Source organism: Platichthys flesus, chromosome 9 (genome assembly GCF_949316205.1).
Source record: "Platichthys flesus chromosome 9, fPlaFle2.1, whole genome shotgun sequence".
In the NCBI taxonomy this organism is placed as follows: Eukaryota; Metazoa; Chordata; class Actinopteri; order Pleuronectiformes; family Pleuronectidae; genus Platichthys; species Platichthys flesus.
The window spans coordinates 20477043-20495127 of record NC_084953.1 but is presented as its reverse complement, the minus strand read 5'-3'; the positions used below and the strand labels follow the sequence as shown (position 1 = coordinate 20495127).

General features: G+C 42.2%; 1 protein-coding gene across 2 annotated transcripts; it reads right to left on the bottom strand.

The window, feature by feature from the left end:
* Positions 1–95: 95 nt before the first annotated feature.
* Positions 96–3507, bottom strand: nipa2 (NIPA magnesium transporter 2). 2 transcript variants are annotated; one of them, XM_062394827.1, is made up of 6 exons: positions 3315–3507; positions 2538–2771; positions 2115–2171; positions 1634–1724; positions 1363–1523; positions 96–1116 (listed from the first exon to the last, which is right to left on the bottom strand). In XM_062394827.1, exons 2-6 carry the CDS (start codon positions 2674–2676, stop codon positions 458–460), a joined length of 1107 nt encoding a protein of 368 aa, XP_062250811.1. In that variant the 5' UTR covers positions 2677–2771; positions 3315–3507; the 3' UTR covers positions 96–457. The 2 variants fall into 2 exon arrangements, with proteins under 2 accessions (XP_062250811.1, XP_062250810.1); XM_062394826.1 differs by lacking the exon at positions 3315–3507 and adding an exon at positions 2854–3202.
* Between the last annotated feature and the right edge of the window lie 14578 nt (positions 3508–18085).

The following is an 18085-nucleotide window of genomic DNA, read 5'->3' as shown; positions in this document are numbered from 1 at the left end:
TCTTTGTAGCTTTTCATGTAAACCCTACAAAAAAAAGTTTAGAACGAGGCCCAAGAAAAAGTATTGTTACTTTCAAGTATCACGACAAACCCAAATCATAGTTGGTGTCCTTTTTAATATAGTCCTTGTCCGAAGGGGTTCCTGTAGAAGATATATTAAAACTTTTCTTTGATTTATAGAAAGTAAGTCATTGCATGGATATGCATGTAAATATAACAAACATTTCTTTTAAAAAAAACTCATATTTACAATGCTACAGAGGAATGAAATTAAGTTCTAACTGCAACTGAATATGAGCATTGTCATATTCGGAGAAAAGTAAGGCAAATTAAACAATAAATACAATCCACTGGTCCGTCCAAGTCACTCTTCACAAACAGTTGATTGTCTTATTGTTCACATACACGGCAACAACGCCATTACTGGTCTGTCGGGTGACAGGAGAAACAGAAGTTTCTCAGTGATCCAACGAGGAAGTCATTGCCCCGTTTCTTCTAGAGACACTTTCAAAAGGCAAACCCATTTCTCTGTCCTCCGCGCCCTCAGTGGACTCATTATGTAGCAGTTCATAGGTGCTGTGGGAGGCCAAGCCATTGGCTGCAGGAAAGGCCTTCTCTTCCTTCCTCATTGTCACAGCGAGAGTAGCCAGGCTGACGTTGATGTCTTTGAAGGCATGGAGCAGGAAGATCCCCACGACGATCGTGAGGAAGCCACTGAGGGTGCCGATCACGTCGCCTGTGCCCATGTGCTCCCACTCCTTGAAAAGAATGGCGGAGCAGGTTAGCACGGACATGGTGAAGAACACGTAATAGATGGGCGTCACCAGGGACGTGTTGAATATGTCCAGAGCCTTGTTGAGGTAGTTGATCTGCGTGCTCACACAGGCCACCAGACTCAGGAGCAGGAACCAGGCTAGCGGGTTTCCGGCAACAGGTTTCCCAGCGATCGCTTCCTTTATGGCGATGCCCAGTCCTTTGACACAGGATACTGATAGTGCCCCGATAACCGAGCAGATGGTGATATACACCAGGATATTGGTCTGCCCGTGGCGTGGACTCACAACAAATATGAAGATGACCGCAACGATGATGACAAGAGTTGCAAAGATAAAAAAGGCTGGAGAAAAAAAGGAAAGTTAGATTAAATGAATGATAATATACATCTGGACAAATAATTTATTTTAAGTCTTAAACTTTTTTTTTTTTGCCATTCCCAACTATTTACCTTGGATAAATTCAAAAACAATATTTTATTTTCACTTGAATATTTGCTTTAGTGTTTAAATGTGCTAAAGTGAGGGAAAGAGGCAAAACTCATTTGAAACACATGGACAGGACCTCTGAAGCACAACTTGTACTCTACCTGGGTCAACCAGCTTCTTGGCCATGTCCTCAAGGCTGTTGATCTCTTCCTCCTGCGGCGCATGAATCACCATGGTGGTGGAGCCCAGGATGCTGAGCAGGCAGCCGAGCTTCCCATGCAGGTTGAGCCGTTCCGTGAGGAAGTAGGATGACAGCACCGCACTGCAATATGATAATATACAGTCAGTCACAATGACTCCACTACACAAACCCAAGGAAAGGAAAAAAATGTGAAGTGGTCAGACATGGTTATTGCAGTGAATCGTCCGTACCTCACAAGCACACTGAGGGCTCCCAGTGGCGTCACCAGAGTCGCAGGAGCGAAGGCGTAGGCTGCAAAGTTGGCAGCTTCACCGGCCCCCACTGCCAGGGATCAACACACATCCAGGTGAATATGAGAAGGATCACTATGTCGTAATGAAGGCAGACACTGAAATACTGCCTGAGGTTTACTCTACTGAACACACAAGCTTAACGTGTGTTGAAGCTATATTCAGTACAAAGAAAGATTTGCATGCAAGCAGGGTGTGGTAATTTGCAGGAGGTTGACAATCCAAGTTAAACTTGGTTTGGTATTTTTAGACATCAAGGTTAGGTGTAAGGGTTCTCCACGGTGTTTCAGTGAAATGTTTCAATAAATAGCTCAAACTTACAAGTCTGAACAATGTTGTCAACAAACTTAAATTCTGCTCCAAACTTGTCATGCGCACACAACTTAACCTTTGAATATTTAAATCCAGTGTCGTCACTTACTTGATAATAAACCAGCCCACCATAGCCACTCTTTTAGATATGCATGACCCCCCTGGCCTGGAGAGGAGACAAAGACATATTATAGCAAATTTAAACACCATGAATTATGTACACCTGACAGCTGCAGGGGATACGAGTTAAAGGTCAAGGGAAAGAGTAATGAGGTTAATGATTACCAGGTTTTAAGACTGTCTTGTTTGCTCACATGCACACACACACTCTTCACATGCTGAAAGAACCGGGCGGGCCTGAAATGTCATCTTGTATTTTAATCTGCCACCACTGGTTTGACCTCTTAGCTGCCTTTCAGTGTTGCTCAACTGCATCAGGGAGTGCCCGATCGCAGCCGACCAGGTTTAACGTGTTCCCTGGTGTCAGGTTATCTGTCATGTTACTTAAAACCGATCAGAAAAGGGTCCGTACCCGCCCGCATGGACCCCTTCCTCGCCAGCCGCAGCAGCCCCTTCTTCTTGAGGATGAAGCTGCCTCCGATGAATATGCTGGAACTGACGGCCAACCCCAGGCCGATGTAGAAGTCAAACTTGCCCCTGTCCTGACCCATAGTGAGGCTGGATGTGTCGTTGGTGCGGTCCGTCACATTGACCACTGAACAGTGAAGCTGATTACCCACAGTGCACCTCTCTGCAGCCCAGACACCTGAGAGAGAGAGGAAGACAAGAATGTACAAGCTGCTACCATCAACACCATCACCACCACCATCACACCAGTAATGACCTACCGTCTCCACAGGTGATATTACAAACGGAAAAGCCATCATTTAATGTGAGGTTAGACTCCATCAGAATAACAGCAGGTTCATCTACAGTCGCTGTTGGCTGCTCCCACACACACAACACACACAGGTGACTGAGGAGACAAGCCACTGTGTAAATGTCCTTACTTCAATACTCAGGAATGCAGGAAGTGCCACAGGACATTGTTACTAGCAGCGTGTTTACGAGAGAAGTCCTTTCACGGGCTTGGTTTCATAAAAACTCCCCGTTTCGACATCAGCGGGTGTGGCTGTAAACCACAGCACTTCGACCACAACATTTTTCTTTAGGAGAATCTCCGTGTGCCTCGTTCGCCAACACGGGCGAGGCGTGCTAGCTGCTCGGCTAGCGTTGTCAGTTAGCAGTTAGCATGGCGTGTGTGGGGGGTCGGGTGCAAGGAGCCGCACCGAGGGGGGGCTACACGTACCTGTTTTCACCGACAAGAAGGAAAGTGGTCGCGGCTCGAGGTGAGCTCACAGCCAGCCTGCCCTCCTGGCTGTGTGGGTAGCCATCATGTACCACTCGCTGCTGCGCTCCGACACCGCTTGACGACTGTCGCACTGCGAGCTTCTTCTTCCGCCTTCTCCCCTGACCCTGTCACTGTGGACCGTGTGTGTGTGTATGTGTGTGTGTGTGTGTGTGTATTCAGGCTGAAGTCCACACTCTGTTATCGGCCAGCCGCTCCTCTGCGCTCAACCCAGCCGACTCCACATGGCCGGTGGTCGCATGTTCCAGCTTTTAGAAGAAGTGAAAGTGTCCGGAGCGACCTGACCTGCAGAGTTAGCGACACCCGGCTTTCAAAAATAAATACAAAAGCATTCAAATGTGAGGGGGGGGGGGTTGGGATTCAAGTCTGAAACTCTGGCTGCCTTAAAAACACTTCGCTGCATAACTTCTGCTAAAAACTGGTGGGTTTGAGTTAAGATCATCACTGACTGCATAAGATTTGAAAATCGATCATTGTTAATATATCACTTTAGAGAAATTACAAAATGCATATTCAAAATGCTTCACTTCTGTAACTCCAGCTGCTATTAAACACTCTGCTGTATATCTTGTAGCAATGACTGGTGGATTTGAGTTCAGAACATCACTGACTGAACACCTACTGCAGATTAAACTACTGCTGCTGTGTGCAGGGGGGGGGGCAGGGACGTGGAGGATGTGCTGGAGAGCATGCATATGGAGGATCCAGGGAGTAATGCTGTTGTAAAGTGATGGAGCCATAATATAGCTTTTGTTTGATGTTATGTTTCTGCAGCCGCCCCGGGGGACCACGTGTAGTTTATTATTTGAACACTGGAAGGAGCAGTTTCAAAGGAAGTGCACGTGGCTCAGCTCCAGATGAGGAGCAGCCGGCCTCCCCTGTGTGCTGGGGAAGTAAACTGTTATTGTACTGGGTCAGAGTGGTGTGTGGTTGTATTGTGTTTAAATTTGCTTAGAGCCACTGGTCTCTGATGAACTGGAATATGCACTGGTTCTTATGTGCCAAGGTGAATAGAACAATGATGATGATGATGATGATGAACAACACTAACATTGTTGTGATGTAAATAAATTGGTTCTCAAAGGTATACAAATCATTGGACACGGTTTATTGTTTGAGCCCAGAACACGCATGCAACAAGTTCTCTCTCCCTCTGTGGCTCAAATGTTTGAAGTATGACTGGAAGACAATGCACCAGCACCAGACCCAGGAACTCCGAGGGACACTCCAGAGGACTTGACACTGGGTATTAGGGAAATGCCAGCTGACGTATAATACAGGGTTGACTGGAAAACACGGGAATTAGAAGAAGAATTTAACCCAATTATATTTATCAACCGTGCTGAACCACACTCCTGTCCAGAAGGTGGCGGTAATGCACCTAATGCTAGCCCAAACATCACAGCAATGTTGACGTGTCTGTTGTGTGTTGTCATGCCTACGTTGACACAGCATCCAGAACCTTTTTAACATCTTTTGACACCAAAATCATGTTTTTAAATATAAAACTTGAAATTTGTCTCAGTAGATATGAATGGGACCTGATAGTGGCCTATTATTGGTAAGAATGACGAGTATGTAAGTAAGTCATGTGGTCTATTATACCCTACAATTTATTCACAAACAGTCAGTGGCCTTTAGTCAGTTATTAGTGAATAAAAACTGCCACATCCTGACAGTTGCATCAGCACCATGGACAGCACTACACATCGAACAAGCAGTGCTGGGGACATTTCTTGAATTTTACAGTCTCATAATCCTATTATTCAATATTGGCAAATAGACAGTGAAAAAACTAAACATTTCATCTTTATGTGAGCTGAAAGACCATTCTGCCAAATACAATCCAATTTAAGTAAATGGTGAGCGATTCTTTAAACGTAAAGATACAACAGAAAAAAACTGAAAATGCCTCTATGCTGCTCCTGTGGTGTCATTCAAGTGTCAAAGCTTTGAAGATCTATTTTTCCTTTGGATGGAATATCCTCACACTCCTTTGTTTTTCCTCCATCAAAAGCAACAACAGTCAAGTCTTTTTTTAATGCACGTTAAACTTGGAGTTGCCAGTCTGAGGATTAATGAAGAAAATGACATTACACCAGAGGGGAGATCACAAGACGGTGAATGCAAAGGCTATGAAAAGGGTAAGTCAGAGAGGAGTCAATGAGGAGAGAGACAGAGCAGGGAAGCAAGTCACAAAAGACTCAGAACAAGACACTGAGGGAAAGTGAATGTTGACTTAGAAGGCTAGTCACTTACATAGCAGGGGAAGGAAAATGCTACAATGGAGTTTGACCATCGTCTTGATGTCAGCGGGATGACATGGGAGGAAGAGACAACATCTCATCTCTTCTAATTCTAATACCTCCATGATTTTGACCATCTCTCCCAGGGGTGGAATCACACCCTCGTCTTATTGCAAGTTGCAGCTCTTGTTCTATAAAAATAAAACATTTATACCATCACTACTATCATTGTTTACTTCTTGCTCAAGCATGGTTCCTCTCCTCACCAAACTCCTGACAATAGGTCGACTTTCTCCCTGTTATTTACAACTTCTCGATCTCCTTCCATCAAAACACGACTCCCAGCAATATGTCCTCCTCCACAACTGCCACACTTGACCACCCTTTCTTTACAATCAAAAATCTCATGTTCACCCCCACATTTATTACATATTCTAATTCCTCGACATGCAGCTGCACAACATGGCCGTACTGCTGATGTTTATACTATTGAAGAGGTGGCTTCCTATGTGGGTGAAATTTAAAGGATAAAAATCCCAGAAACACTCGTTTAAATATTGTTTTTGCAAGGCAGTGTCTTGTGATGTCACTGCAACCTTGACTTTACCCACCAAATTAGCATCACATTTCAACTCAACATCCCCACATTCGTTTCATCTTGGCCTCACCTTTAGTCTTCATACATTTTCAACTTCATTCAGCAAATCAGTATTCACAATACATTTTCACCTTTCAATTTTAGTCCAGAAAAATGTTGGTTCTGTCTACCAAGTTGAGTGAGGGGGAACAGCAAACCTTGATGAAAGTTGGTGAGTGTTTCTTCCTGCAGTAGACAGTAGGCTGTAGCTGACCTCTTGTACAGTATGTGAGGCCTATCTGACACAACAACCCCCTCCATCTTCCTCCATGCAAACTAACCCTCTTCTAGCTATCTGTGTTAATACACATTTGGATGTAGGTAGAGTTAGTGTCTGCAATTCTGTTGTTGCTGTTTTCCTTTACTGTGTGTGTGCTTGTGCTACACCAGGAATGTCGAGACAGAAGGGAAAATCCGGCGGAGATACTGAAATGCAGATTCAAAGAGGAGATACAGAGGCGGAAGATATTGGTAAGTACTGTTCTGGCACTCTCTCAATTCTCCTATCCTGAATCTGTCTCCATTTATGAGGTCAAACAGTAGAGGTGCGAATCACCTCTGCATTTCTTGCTAAATATTAGCTGCTTGAGCAGTATTCAGTCCAGGACCCTGATGATGATGAGGAAGAGATATCCAGCATCCAGCACCACAGTGAAAATGAGGAATCAGCAGAGCCAGTGGTTGGTTCCAGACCTCCAGCTCGTTCTTGGAAAGGTTGGTGCCTGAATCTGTGTCCCCTCTTATACTTCTTAGACTTCTCTGAGTCTTAATTTTTAAGTTCATGGAGATGCCTCAATAGAACTACACTTCTCACAATGCAACCACAAAACGAAATAACACTTAAAATCTGAAAATATCTTGTAAAAGAAAAAGTAAGCTAATCTGAGATGCTGATCAAGCATGTTAGATCAACATCAGGTGTAAGATATTACATCCCTCAGTACATAGATTGGATAACATATGCTATACAAAATAGTTTTCCTCATGTTCTGTGCCTTTTATGATGTGCTTCCTTCTCTTTGGTCTCTCCTCAGGAATGCAACCAACTACTGGCTCTGAGCGTTTAGATAAGTCTATCAAACGACACTTGGAAGAAAGACTGAGATCAGCCATCGTAATTCCAATTTTATTATTTTCCACACTACCCAGCTTTTGTCTTTGAATAAGAACTTGAAATATACCACTTACAAAACCACTTGTTGATAAAAACGTGCAAATCCTTGATTTAAGTGTTGATGCATAATGAATGTCCTCTTTTGTTCCAGTCTAGAGGTCAGAAACTTGTGCCGGAGGAAGATTTATTATTCATTAAAAAGTCATCCCAAGACTTCCTGGAAGTGAGGAAAGCAGAGTACGTCAGCCATGAAAAACGTATCCAGAGAGAAAGAAAGCTTCTCTTTACACCAAGTTCTCGACCAGGTACTCTAACGCACAGGACCACCTGATAAACACCCACATCTCTTAAGAACCCAATGGTACTTATTGATATTCTTTGCAGGATAATAACTATATTTTATGTTTTATTGCTGTCAAAGTGCCAGGCTTCCTTAAACTGCCTGAAAACATGAGGCCCCTTTATCTCGAGGATGACGGTCTGTATGTGGGAAAAAGGCCCCCTATGTCCAAGACTAATGAGAACATTCTGGAGAACCGCATTTTAAAAATGGAAGAGGTAATCTAGTAGACAGTTCAACAATGTCACTGGCTCTAAACAGTACAGGAATTTCTGAAACATATCTATTATTCATTTATTTATTATAATTTATAAGGGAAAGAAGTGGATTGGAGATGATGGCAGGATCCTGGCTCTGTCGGACCCCGTTAAGGAATCATCCACAAGACCCCCTCTCTTCCACATGGAGGAGGACCTGGACCCTGCTCTGCAAACTGTTTACAGGAAGGTCAGACGCATGCCCACTTTGAACACCACATCCATTAGCCAAATTTAAAGCAAAATGCATTTCCATTGCTTTATATTTCAAGTATTACAATAAACAAAAGTGTGTATGCGGCTAACGATTATTTTGATTATTAACCGGCTGTTTATTTGTTTGGTTTAATAAATCTAATAGAATGGTTAAACATTTTAATTACAGTTTCCTAAAGCCCAAGGTCGTACCCTAAAATTGGTTGTGTTGTTTGATGATGGATGATTTTTTTCAATCCTCCAGGCAACAAGGTCCACATATGAAAACCAGTGCACTGATGATACATTGGATCCTGAGGGGGACTACCAACTTGATGTGGATGTTTCTGGGCTGATCTTCTCCCATCACCCACTCTTCAGTCGCGAACATGTCTTGGGAGCCCGGCTAGCTCAGCTGTACGACCAGTACCTCACCAGGCAGTGCAATAACCTGACAGGACACTTGAGTGACAAGGTAAACTCCATATGCTGCTTGTAAATATGAAAGTAACGTCACCGATATTATAAAATGTCTTTACATTCTGTAGTACACTTACAACTATCAATATAACGTATGTGTGTTTCGTGTTTTCTGTCCACTGCAGTTGAATGGGTTGAGGATCGCACTGCGGAATATCCTTGAGATCCACGACAGCCAGAGTCTCACTCAGGCCATGCAGCAGAGGATATCTGATTACAGTCTGGAGGTTCGGTGAGTTTCCCAGATCTTGTCTCTCCCATCTGTGTCCTGTCCAGACATCTATCTCTACTTTACTTTATTCACTATGACTATCAATATTCCTGCTGCATGTTTGTCCCTCTTAATACCATAGAAATACTCGGCAGCTACGAGACAGCGAGCAGGAGAAAGACCGGACTCTGCTGAAGAACATAATTAAAGTGTGGAAGGAGATCAAGGCCCTGAGAGAGTTCCAGAAGTTCAACAACACACCCTACAAGCTCTTCCTCAGAAAGTACTTCTCTTAAATTTATACCAAATACAATGTGATTCCAATATTCACGACCCCTCCCCTACAAATGCCTACTGGATAATGTATCTTTTATCTTGTTAACCACCGATTCTTGTAATCCTGTGACTAATGTTCTGTGTTTTCCACATCTGCTCCAGAGAGAATGTAGACCAGGCTTCAGATCAGCAGGTGTATGAGGAGGAAATCTCTGCAGAAGTTGTGGAACTGGAGGCTGAGAGTGAGGAGGACTACCAACGAAAGCTGGCAGAGTACAAGAAAGAGCTTTCAGAGTGGAAGCTCTCAAGAAGAAAACAGGTGCCTAACTATTAAATATTTATCTGCATGGATTGGTTAGGGACATCTGAACATAATGTATTCTACTGTACAAATAACCTCTGTTTATGTTTTTCTTACGCTTATTGAAAAAAATCTGCATGGCCTTGTTGACTGTGTAAATATGAAAATATAGTGATACCAACACTTATACCTCTTTGTTTGCAGAAAGACAAAAAGAAGAAGAGAAAAAAGAAGAAGAAGGGCCAGTTACAGGATGACACAGAAGAAGATGAAGAGCAGGAGTTGAGTGAATCAGAAGGACCTGAGGAAGAAGATTGTCCAAAGCCAGAGCCTCCCGAGAGGCCAGACTTTGACACTATAGAGCAGCAAGTCAGAGAGAAAGCTTTCAGGATACGCAGGAAACCAGGAGAGTCGATCCTGATTCCTGAGCTGCATGCATCTGGAAACATCACGGCCAATGACCTCTGCCCCAGGTACGTGCACAATCATGGAGAAAGTCTGGGTTTCTTACAGAAGATTTTAACTTTTAACTTAAATTTATTGTTCAATTTATGATGAGTTTTGTTTTTTTCTTTGATGTAGGGTGGAAGTAGCTCGTAGACAGGATGTTGAGAGGCACTCAATTATCATCAAGATCCTTTACAATGACAAAGGAGTTTCCCGAACTGACAGCCGCTTCCTGGACACTGATTTCAGAGTTCACTTTGGTCAGATCTTTAATCTCAAGATAGTTAACTCTCCTCAAAGCATCACATTGCAGGTCTTTGAAAATATCGGATTATCGTGTTCCCTCCTGACTCAAGTGTTAGTCCCAGTGCCAGAGTCTTCTGCCTTAACGGGCAGTGTCCCTCTTGAGGAATTTGTGTTCAGCAGCAACCAGAGATTGATGATTGACCATGAAGGAGTTGGAAGTGGTAAATGTCTCCATTTGACACCAGTTCAGATGTGAAAAGTCCCTTTTATTTCAGTAACACATCACTTATCTATACCTTGTCTCTCATCTGTCTGGCCTGTCAGATGTCCCCTTGTCCTTCGAGGCTGTTGGCAGTAACAGACAGACCCTGCTGACCTCTGGTAAACTGTTCTGTTGTGTTTCCTGGGGTATTGGTGAGGATGATGTACCACTCGCCCCTCCAGTGTCTCAACAACCTGGTATACACAGGTAATATCACTTCAAAAGCAGTATTGGTGGTCATGCATGTTTTATTCTTTCCTACTCTCCAGCTTGCCAGTGGTTTCCGGATTATGTCAGCATCATGTAAACATAGCGACTTGAGTCTGTATTTAATGTTATGTCAAATTTAATCCAGCAAGTTTCTGACGAGCTTCTGTGTTTATCTGACTTTCCGATGTGTCCGTATATTTGATAACAAAAGCTCATAAATGATTCTGAAAGCTCATTCATCATGCAGTGACTCATAATATGCGGAAGGAAATAGTCCATAGTTGTGTATTGTGTTTGCAGTCTGAAGTTTATGGGCTATAACAGTTAAATACCCATTAGGTTATTAAAATCTGTCTTTAAACACTGTATCTTCTCTATGTAGCAAACTCCCCATGCACATTATAGCTTTGAGCAGCTTTTTCACTGTCACTTTCTTTGTCTTTGTCTTAGTGGCCTGCGCTGTGTGGATGCTGTAACATCTATTTGGGGACGTGAACTCGATGACATGAAAAAAACTGTTGAGTGGGCCAAACAGTCACCTCTGGACCCCAATGACCCCAAAAATGCTTCTATCATGCAGCTGCTAAAAGTGGGTGCCACAACAAAGAGCTGTTCAAACATCTCAACGATCCTGGAGAATTCAACTTGATCATTTTTTGTGACAAAAACATTCTTTCTTTGTATCTGTGATTCACCAGATGGCCAGAAGTGAAGAGGTGCATGCTCCTGAGTGCTTCCGACTAGAGCAGCTACAGGAGGAATTTTACTTTGTGACTGATGAAGTGTTGGAGTTGAAGCGATTGCAACGGCTCAGGAGGGAGGTCCCTTATAAGATGGTTCCGGTCAGCCCTTTAAATATTTACATGTCATAGAATTTTGTGAATATGGCAAAAGCAGGATGTATTTGCTCAATAAGAGGCCAATTAGATTTTGATATATATATATATAAATATATATAAATATATATATATATATATATATATATATGTGTTTGTGTGTGTGTGTTTGTGTGTGTTTGTGTTTATTTGAATAACAGCATTAAGTGAAGCCTTTTTTTGCTTTTTACCCACAGATCCGTGCTTGTTCCCTCAAAGAATTGCCTGAGATTCAATGGAAGTGGTTGAGCAAGTTAACTCAGATTTTCCAGAAATAGGAAAAACTAATTCATGAAAACTTTTGATAGCATTAGAGAAGATGTTTCAAAGGAGCAAGGCCTTAAAGACTATCTATGATGTGTTCTTTCACTAACAGCGGGCCACTGACAGATATTACATATGTTACTTTTCCCCTAAGTACCTCAACCCATCACCCTGTATGTTTTCATGAGACAAAACTTTGATTTAACTGAAATGAGATAAGACTTGAGATTGGGTGCTGTTGTCGGCTTACTGACACGTTACGACAAGTATACAGTGTTGGGATATGGAAAGCATAACAAATGAAGGTGAATTTTTAATGCGCAAACAACACTTGCAATGCATTAATGACGTACGATCTCAGATGTCAATTTTATATGTATTTAAGCCATATGACATCTTACCCACTGCCTCAAGGTCTTATAAACTAGAACCACTTTTATAAACCCAGGGGGACTTTCTTACAACTTAAAATATCCTACCAAAGGTCCTTGTTTTGTCAAGTTGATAAAAATAAAATATTTAGATTGCACTTTTCTGACTTATCTTTCATCAAATTAGAACAATTACTACATTTTGTTCCTTCACTGGTTTTTTGGTAAACAAACACATGAGTAGATATTCGAGCTTTAACTGCATTCATCAACGTTTTGTCAACTTATCATTTACAAAGTTTGCTCGTTACAAATGCACACATTTTGGATTGTTTGGCTTTCCATTCCATCTTGAACACAGCAACTAATTGGGCTGCGACGATTACAGCATGTTACAGCACATAGTCACCTGCATCGATAGTATCACCAGAAGCTCTCGAATTTCTGTCTTCCCAAATTCAACAGTGTCTTCTACGTGCTTTATTTTATTTTTCAAGTTTTGCATGCACTACGTCAAAAGCATCTTAAAACAGCCTAATTGCACGCGGTAATATCCTGCTATATTTTCACATCGGGTCATTTACATTATCCGCCTTTTTTTTACCAGGGGGCTGGCAGGAGAAACTTCATATAAAGTCACGAGACTCTGAGATTTGCATTCTTGTATCTTAAATACAGGCCCCTCTCAATAATTTCAGGACATTATCTGGAGTGTTGTGCAACAGTAACTCATCCTCATGCTTAGTAAAGGGTCTGAAAACATAGTGAAATGGTTTAAGGGCCCGAGCACTGACAGGCACTGACAGACAGTGAGGCCCTATTGAAATTGTAAGGATTATTTATTGTTATTATTACTATGATCCTTTGATCCTCTGATCCTTTGATTCTTTGATTCTTTTATGTAGGTAGGTATAAAATAAGTGAATCAATGTTCATGGTAGATGGATGATGAAGTGTCTCCCATCACGATTGTCGTTTAGTTCACCACAGTTGTCATCTTCTGACTCTGGTAAAACATTGAGTTGGATCAGTAGCTACATTAATGTCAGCTTGAATTTAGTCCAGAGGTTGAATCAGACTCTTTTACTGAAAATAGCATCAACATATTGTAGTATATTCTGCTACTTTTAACCTTAGTATGAACCAGAAATCACATGTTTAAGCATGAGGCCCCCATCTTTAGACTCTCAGTAGTTCTTCTATGCATTTCTTGTTAGGTCTCTCCCCTAGGGAATGATCTTTGACCCCGTAATGGATGAGTGTAGAAAATGGGTTTTCTTCTATTAAGCACGAGGCATGCTGATATGAATTCATCCTTACATTTACATTTTATGTGTTCAAACAGATGTAGTCATGCACCTCTCAACCATGGGATGTGGGATGTTGCCATGGGCGTAGGCAACTCCTATATATATTGTATGTTTGACGCCTGCAAAGCGGGCTTCACTATTGGCGTGTGAATGTCTCCGGATTTCTAGAGTTCTAGAGTCCGTCCTGACCTGTAAACTAAAGTCATAAATTAACTTTAGTTGTACAAGCTTTCTTCATTAACAACAACTTGATTCGGTACAAATTAAAAATGACTCACTGCAGTGCATTGTGGGACACAGCAGCTTATATCAGAGAGGCTCATGGGCTGGTCCATCATCTTGACACTTCTGGCAGCAGTGTGCGTGTTCATGTGGGGTGAGGATGTGTGTACACGTTAGAGAATCACTGAGAAAGCAAACTACTAGTGTGTGTTTGTGTGTTTGTGTGTGAAAACAGATAACAGGGTAAAACTCAGAATCCACCTTCCCAGGAAGATGGCTTTTGAATAAGCTTACATGTATATTAAATTTACCCGAGTCTCCCAAGAAGGGGGATATCACATTAGCAGGGGGCTTGACTAAACGTATCATTGGCAAATTGGAGCACATTGCTTTGTAAATTAGCCTGGTCTTCCCAAATTTTTTTCACCTTTTGTTGTGAAACCGATTTTCTGATTAGCCCAGCCCACAACCTACTGCTTTTAGACTTGCCTTAACGTAATGGTATAAAAGGTTCAGTATGTAGAATTCAGTGACATCTAGTGGTAAAGTTTCATCTTGCAGCTGAATACCTCACTTCACCTTACCCTTTCAAACATGAAAGAGAACCTGTGATTGGCTTCAGTTGTGATTAAAAACTCAAAAGGTGTTTACTTTGTCCAGTCTGGGCTACAGTTGAAAACATGGCGGCCTTCGTAGAGAGGACCCGTTCCAGATGTAAATATATAGTATTTAAATATAAAGGGCTCATTCTAGGGTAAAGAAAACAACAATACGTACAATTTAGATGAAACACACTAGTGAAAACATCACTAGCATAATTTTAAATTCAATTTTTGCCAAAAGATAATCACCTAAGAACGACACTGGTGTCCCGTGAATGGATGCATTTATAACAGCACAACGTCTTCATAATCCAAACACGAGGACATCTAACATGTTGGTTTTCCTCATCTTGTCAAAGGGGAATCCTCCCGTCTGTGTAGAAGACGCCCATGCTGAATATTGTGACCTGTAGTGCTTTATCGACCTAATGACACAGATGCTGATGACCAATCAGTATAAAAGAATTACCCCCGACAGAATTCTCCAGCATCCGTTCATCACGATGAGCCACTTTCAAGGCTCATTCAAAAACAGCCTATAGTAAGTCTGTGCTGTTGGACATGTGTGGAAAATATAAGAGATATAAGGTGATTAAGATGTTTGGCTCAGCAGTTTAATTTGTCTTCCAGTGTGAAGTCATGTGAGCATCTGATGGACATCTGCCAGGATCAGAGCTCTGACGATGGAGGATATGGAGCCCAGGTGATCCTTCAAATGTCCCTGAACGAGGACTCCTCCAGCAGCACTGCCAGCCCAGCCAAGGAGGGCAGCAAAGTGCATTTTTAGAGCGTGAATTTTTAGAAATGTCCAATAACTGCTTTAAGATCAAGAGTTAAATAATTTTTTTTATCCACATCTCAGTCCAGAAGACTCGGATGTGGGGATTTTCTTCATTAAAAACTGCGGTATTGTTGGATGAAACTCCAACTAACTTAATAGAAGAGCTTGATGTTGCTGAGAACCATACTACCCCACCCAGTGAGATTTTGACCTTCCTCACAAGCCCATCTTTACCACTGACTGTCTACGAAACCCTGGCAAGTCTCCATTCACCTCTGGGCAACAATACATCAACGTCCATCACAATATCGCCAACTTATAGATTTCTTGTTGGAGTGTGTCAACGCTGTCTTGTAATGATGTTGTGAAGATATTTGTGTCTCCAGCAACTCTAGAACTGCTCTGCTAGAAACTGCACACATAGCTATCTTTTTGCTCTATACAGGTCCTGCCTGCTCTACACGTTCCACAGATAGGTCACTCATTCTTTGGGTCTCTGGCGGTCTCCTGAGTCTGAGACAAGTCACAAATTGACAGAAGAACGCGGAAACTGCTCTACTCATACTAGGAATCCAATAGCCACTGGGCCTGATGTCGTTCATCGTGAAACCTTTTCCCTGATGCTTTACTCTTTCGTGGCTATGAGCTATTATCAGTGATGTCACATAATGCTCTTTCGGAATGACAATTGGGTGCTTGAACGAGTCAGAGAAAGTTGAATGGCAGAGTCTTCCTCCCACCTTGAGAAGCCCATCCGTGTCAAGAAATAGATCAAGCTGGTGCAGCTTGTTGTGATGTGGCAGTTCGCTTCCTTTGCTCAACAGCTTTATCCTTCCAATAGGCCTATCTTTGCACATTCTGAAGAGGAAACAAGAGCAATCGCACAAACTCTGCAGGGTGTCGTCTCAGTGAGGGTGAGCGCTGACCACGCCTGCAGTTACTTTTATACTCGGAAGCGTACGTGCAACTCGCGTTGAAATGATAACACTCCTCTTTTGATGGTGGATCAGGAACTAAACAGTATTTGATTTGTTTGTGCTAGTCCAGCCCCTAGCATTTCACCACTGAGGGAGCTTGCACTAACCAGTGACAGGTCGTCTGTCTTTACTTTTTGTCTGTGACATTGCGCCCCCCCTGGAGAGTGTCCGGGGGCGCACCCCCACTTTGAGAACCACTGAAATGAAAGCGTAATACATTGTGTGTCTGTCTGTGTCATTCTATGCTGCTTTGATAAACACTTTATAAATAATTAAATAATTTTGCAATTACTACAAATATTTGACAGCCTTACTTAAAAGTTACTTTTATATTTTGGGATTTTAGATACTGGATGATTTAACATGCTTTAAAAACCTATTGTTAGAGAAGAACCCAGTAGTTTTCCAAACTTGGCTTCTCACACCTTACATGAATCACAGTGTGGGACACATTTAATTTAATATAATTCAGAGAATTCATGCAAAACCTTCTAGTTTATATTCAGTTATTCGATTATATTGATATAAATGACATATTGTTCCCATCAACTAGCACAAGGAGTACGGGTCACTCATCACTCATTAATCAAATCAAACCTCCGGCCTCCTGAACTTTTACTTTGAGGGTAGGCTGTTTCTCTGTCCCCCTCTAGATGTCCTCGTTCAAGTTCAGCTTCCACGTCATGCACAGACCAGGTGAGAACTCACTACTGCACGAATATACAAAACACGTCCTGAGGCTGCCCCCTGCTGGCTGCAATTTGAAATCTTGCCTAGGGCGCCAACATTGCCAGGGCCGGCCCTATATCGGAATGTATGAATGTGTGAATGTGTGTGTGTGCGCGCTCCCAGATAGCGGACGCAGACACAGGCCCCGGGGCTCCCCCACCGCCCCGCTCACTTCACGTGAAGCAGCCTCTCTCAGTGACTGACCGGCTGCTTCTTAACAGTTGAAACAGTGAAAACACCGAGTTTCTCTGGTCACAGCTGATCAGAGATCAGCGCCGCAGCTTCTTGATCAGAGCAGAAGCTGCATTTGGTTTGTACCGAGCTTCAGTTTCTGTGTCCGCCTCCATTCTGAGCTGCTCTCAAGTTTTGTTTTAATATTACGTCAACTAAAATATGCGTCACATCCTATTACGTCTCGGCTCTCTTCCCTGCAGGTCGCTAATCCATAGTGTCCGATCCCCGGCCTCGGTAAACTAACCAGGGACAGATCCCCAAATAGAAAAGTCTTGGAGGTAAACAGAGTTTAATTCTGCGTGGACAGAATAATTTGCTTTCACTGCCAACGATGCAGGTTTACCTGTATGCTTGATATGTTTAAAGACATTTCGCGAGGAAGCACACAGCATCTGCTGAAAAGTACCAAGCTGGAGATGAGCAAAAAAAGCCCAGTACTGTGTTTCATTTATTTCAAAGTAAGCATACAGATGAGTTTGGTGTTTTCCTTTTTTGTAACAGGTAAAAATAGCAGTTAAATTTCAACAGTATTTAATTTTTCGTTCTATAATTTAATAAATGCAACAAACTAGTTTTTATATATATTGTATAACTATATATATAACTTAATAACCTGTGTTATAAAATATGGTTTGCGGCTCCAGACAGATTTAATTTGAGGGAAGAGGGGGCAAAATGGCTCTTTCGATAGTATAGGTTGCCTAGCCCTGGACTATACCTTGAATACAATTTTGAAATTAACAATTTAGTAGCACTTAAATGGCACTTACTTATAGCACTTTGTAGTCTTGCCTTTTTTTCTTGGTTTGTACCCTCTGGATTGAACGCACTTATTGTAAGTCGCTTTGGATAAAAGCGTCAGCTAAATGAAATGTAAAAAAACTCATCTAAAGTAGCCACAGAATTTGACTTGAAGGATTTGTAACAGCTTAGACAATAAATGCAAAAAGTGAAGGAGTAGGATAGCTGACTATATTGTACTAATATCTGCTAATATGTGTGCCAATGGTACAAGATAATCAGTGTTTTAGTATTTGCTTCAACTGTGATCACAATGTTCTGCCTCCTCCGTGTAGACAGACATGACAACTACCAGTTTTAACTGTGGGAGAAGGAAGAAGCAT

What these genes read in the sequence shown, in the direction of transcription:
- nipa2 (XM_062394826.1), bottom strand. Translation starts at nt 2,914, where the DNA reads ATGGAGTCTAACCTCACATTAAATGATGGCTTTTCCGTTTGTAATATC. An exon ending in GAAGGGGTCCATGCGGGCGG is followed by an intron (nt 2,172 to 2,537) that starts GTACGGACCCTT and finishes TCTCCTCTCCAG; the next exon opens with GCCAGGGGGGTCATGCATAT. An exon ending in GCCCTCAGTGTGCTTGTGAG is followed by an intron (nt 1,524 to 1,633) that starts GTACGGACGATT and finishes ATCATATTGCAG; the next exon opens with TGCGGTGCTGTCATCCTACT.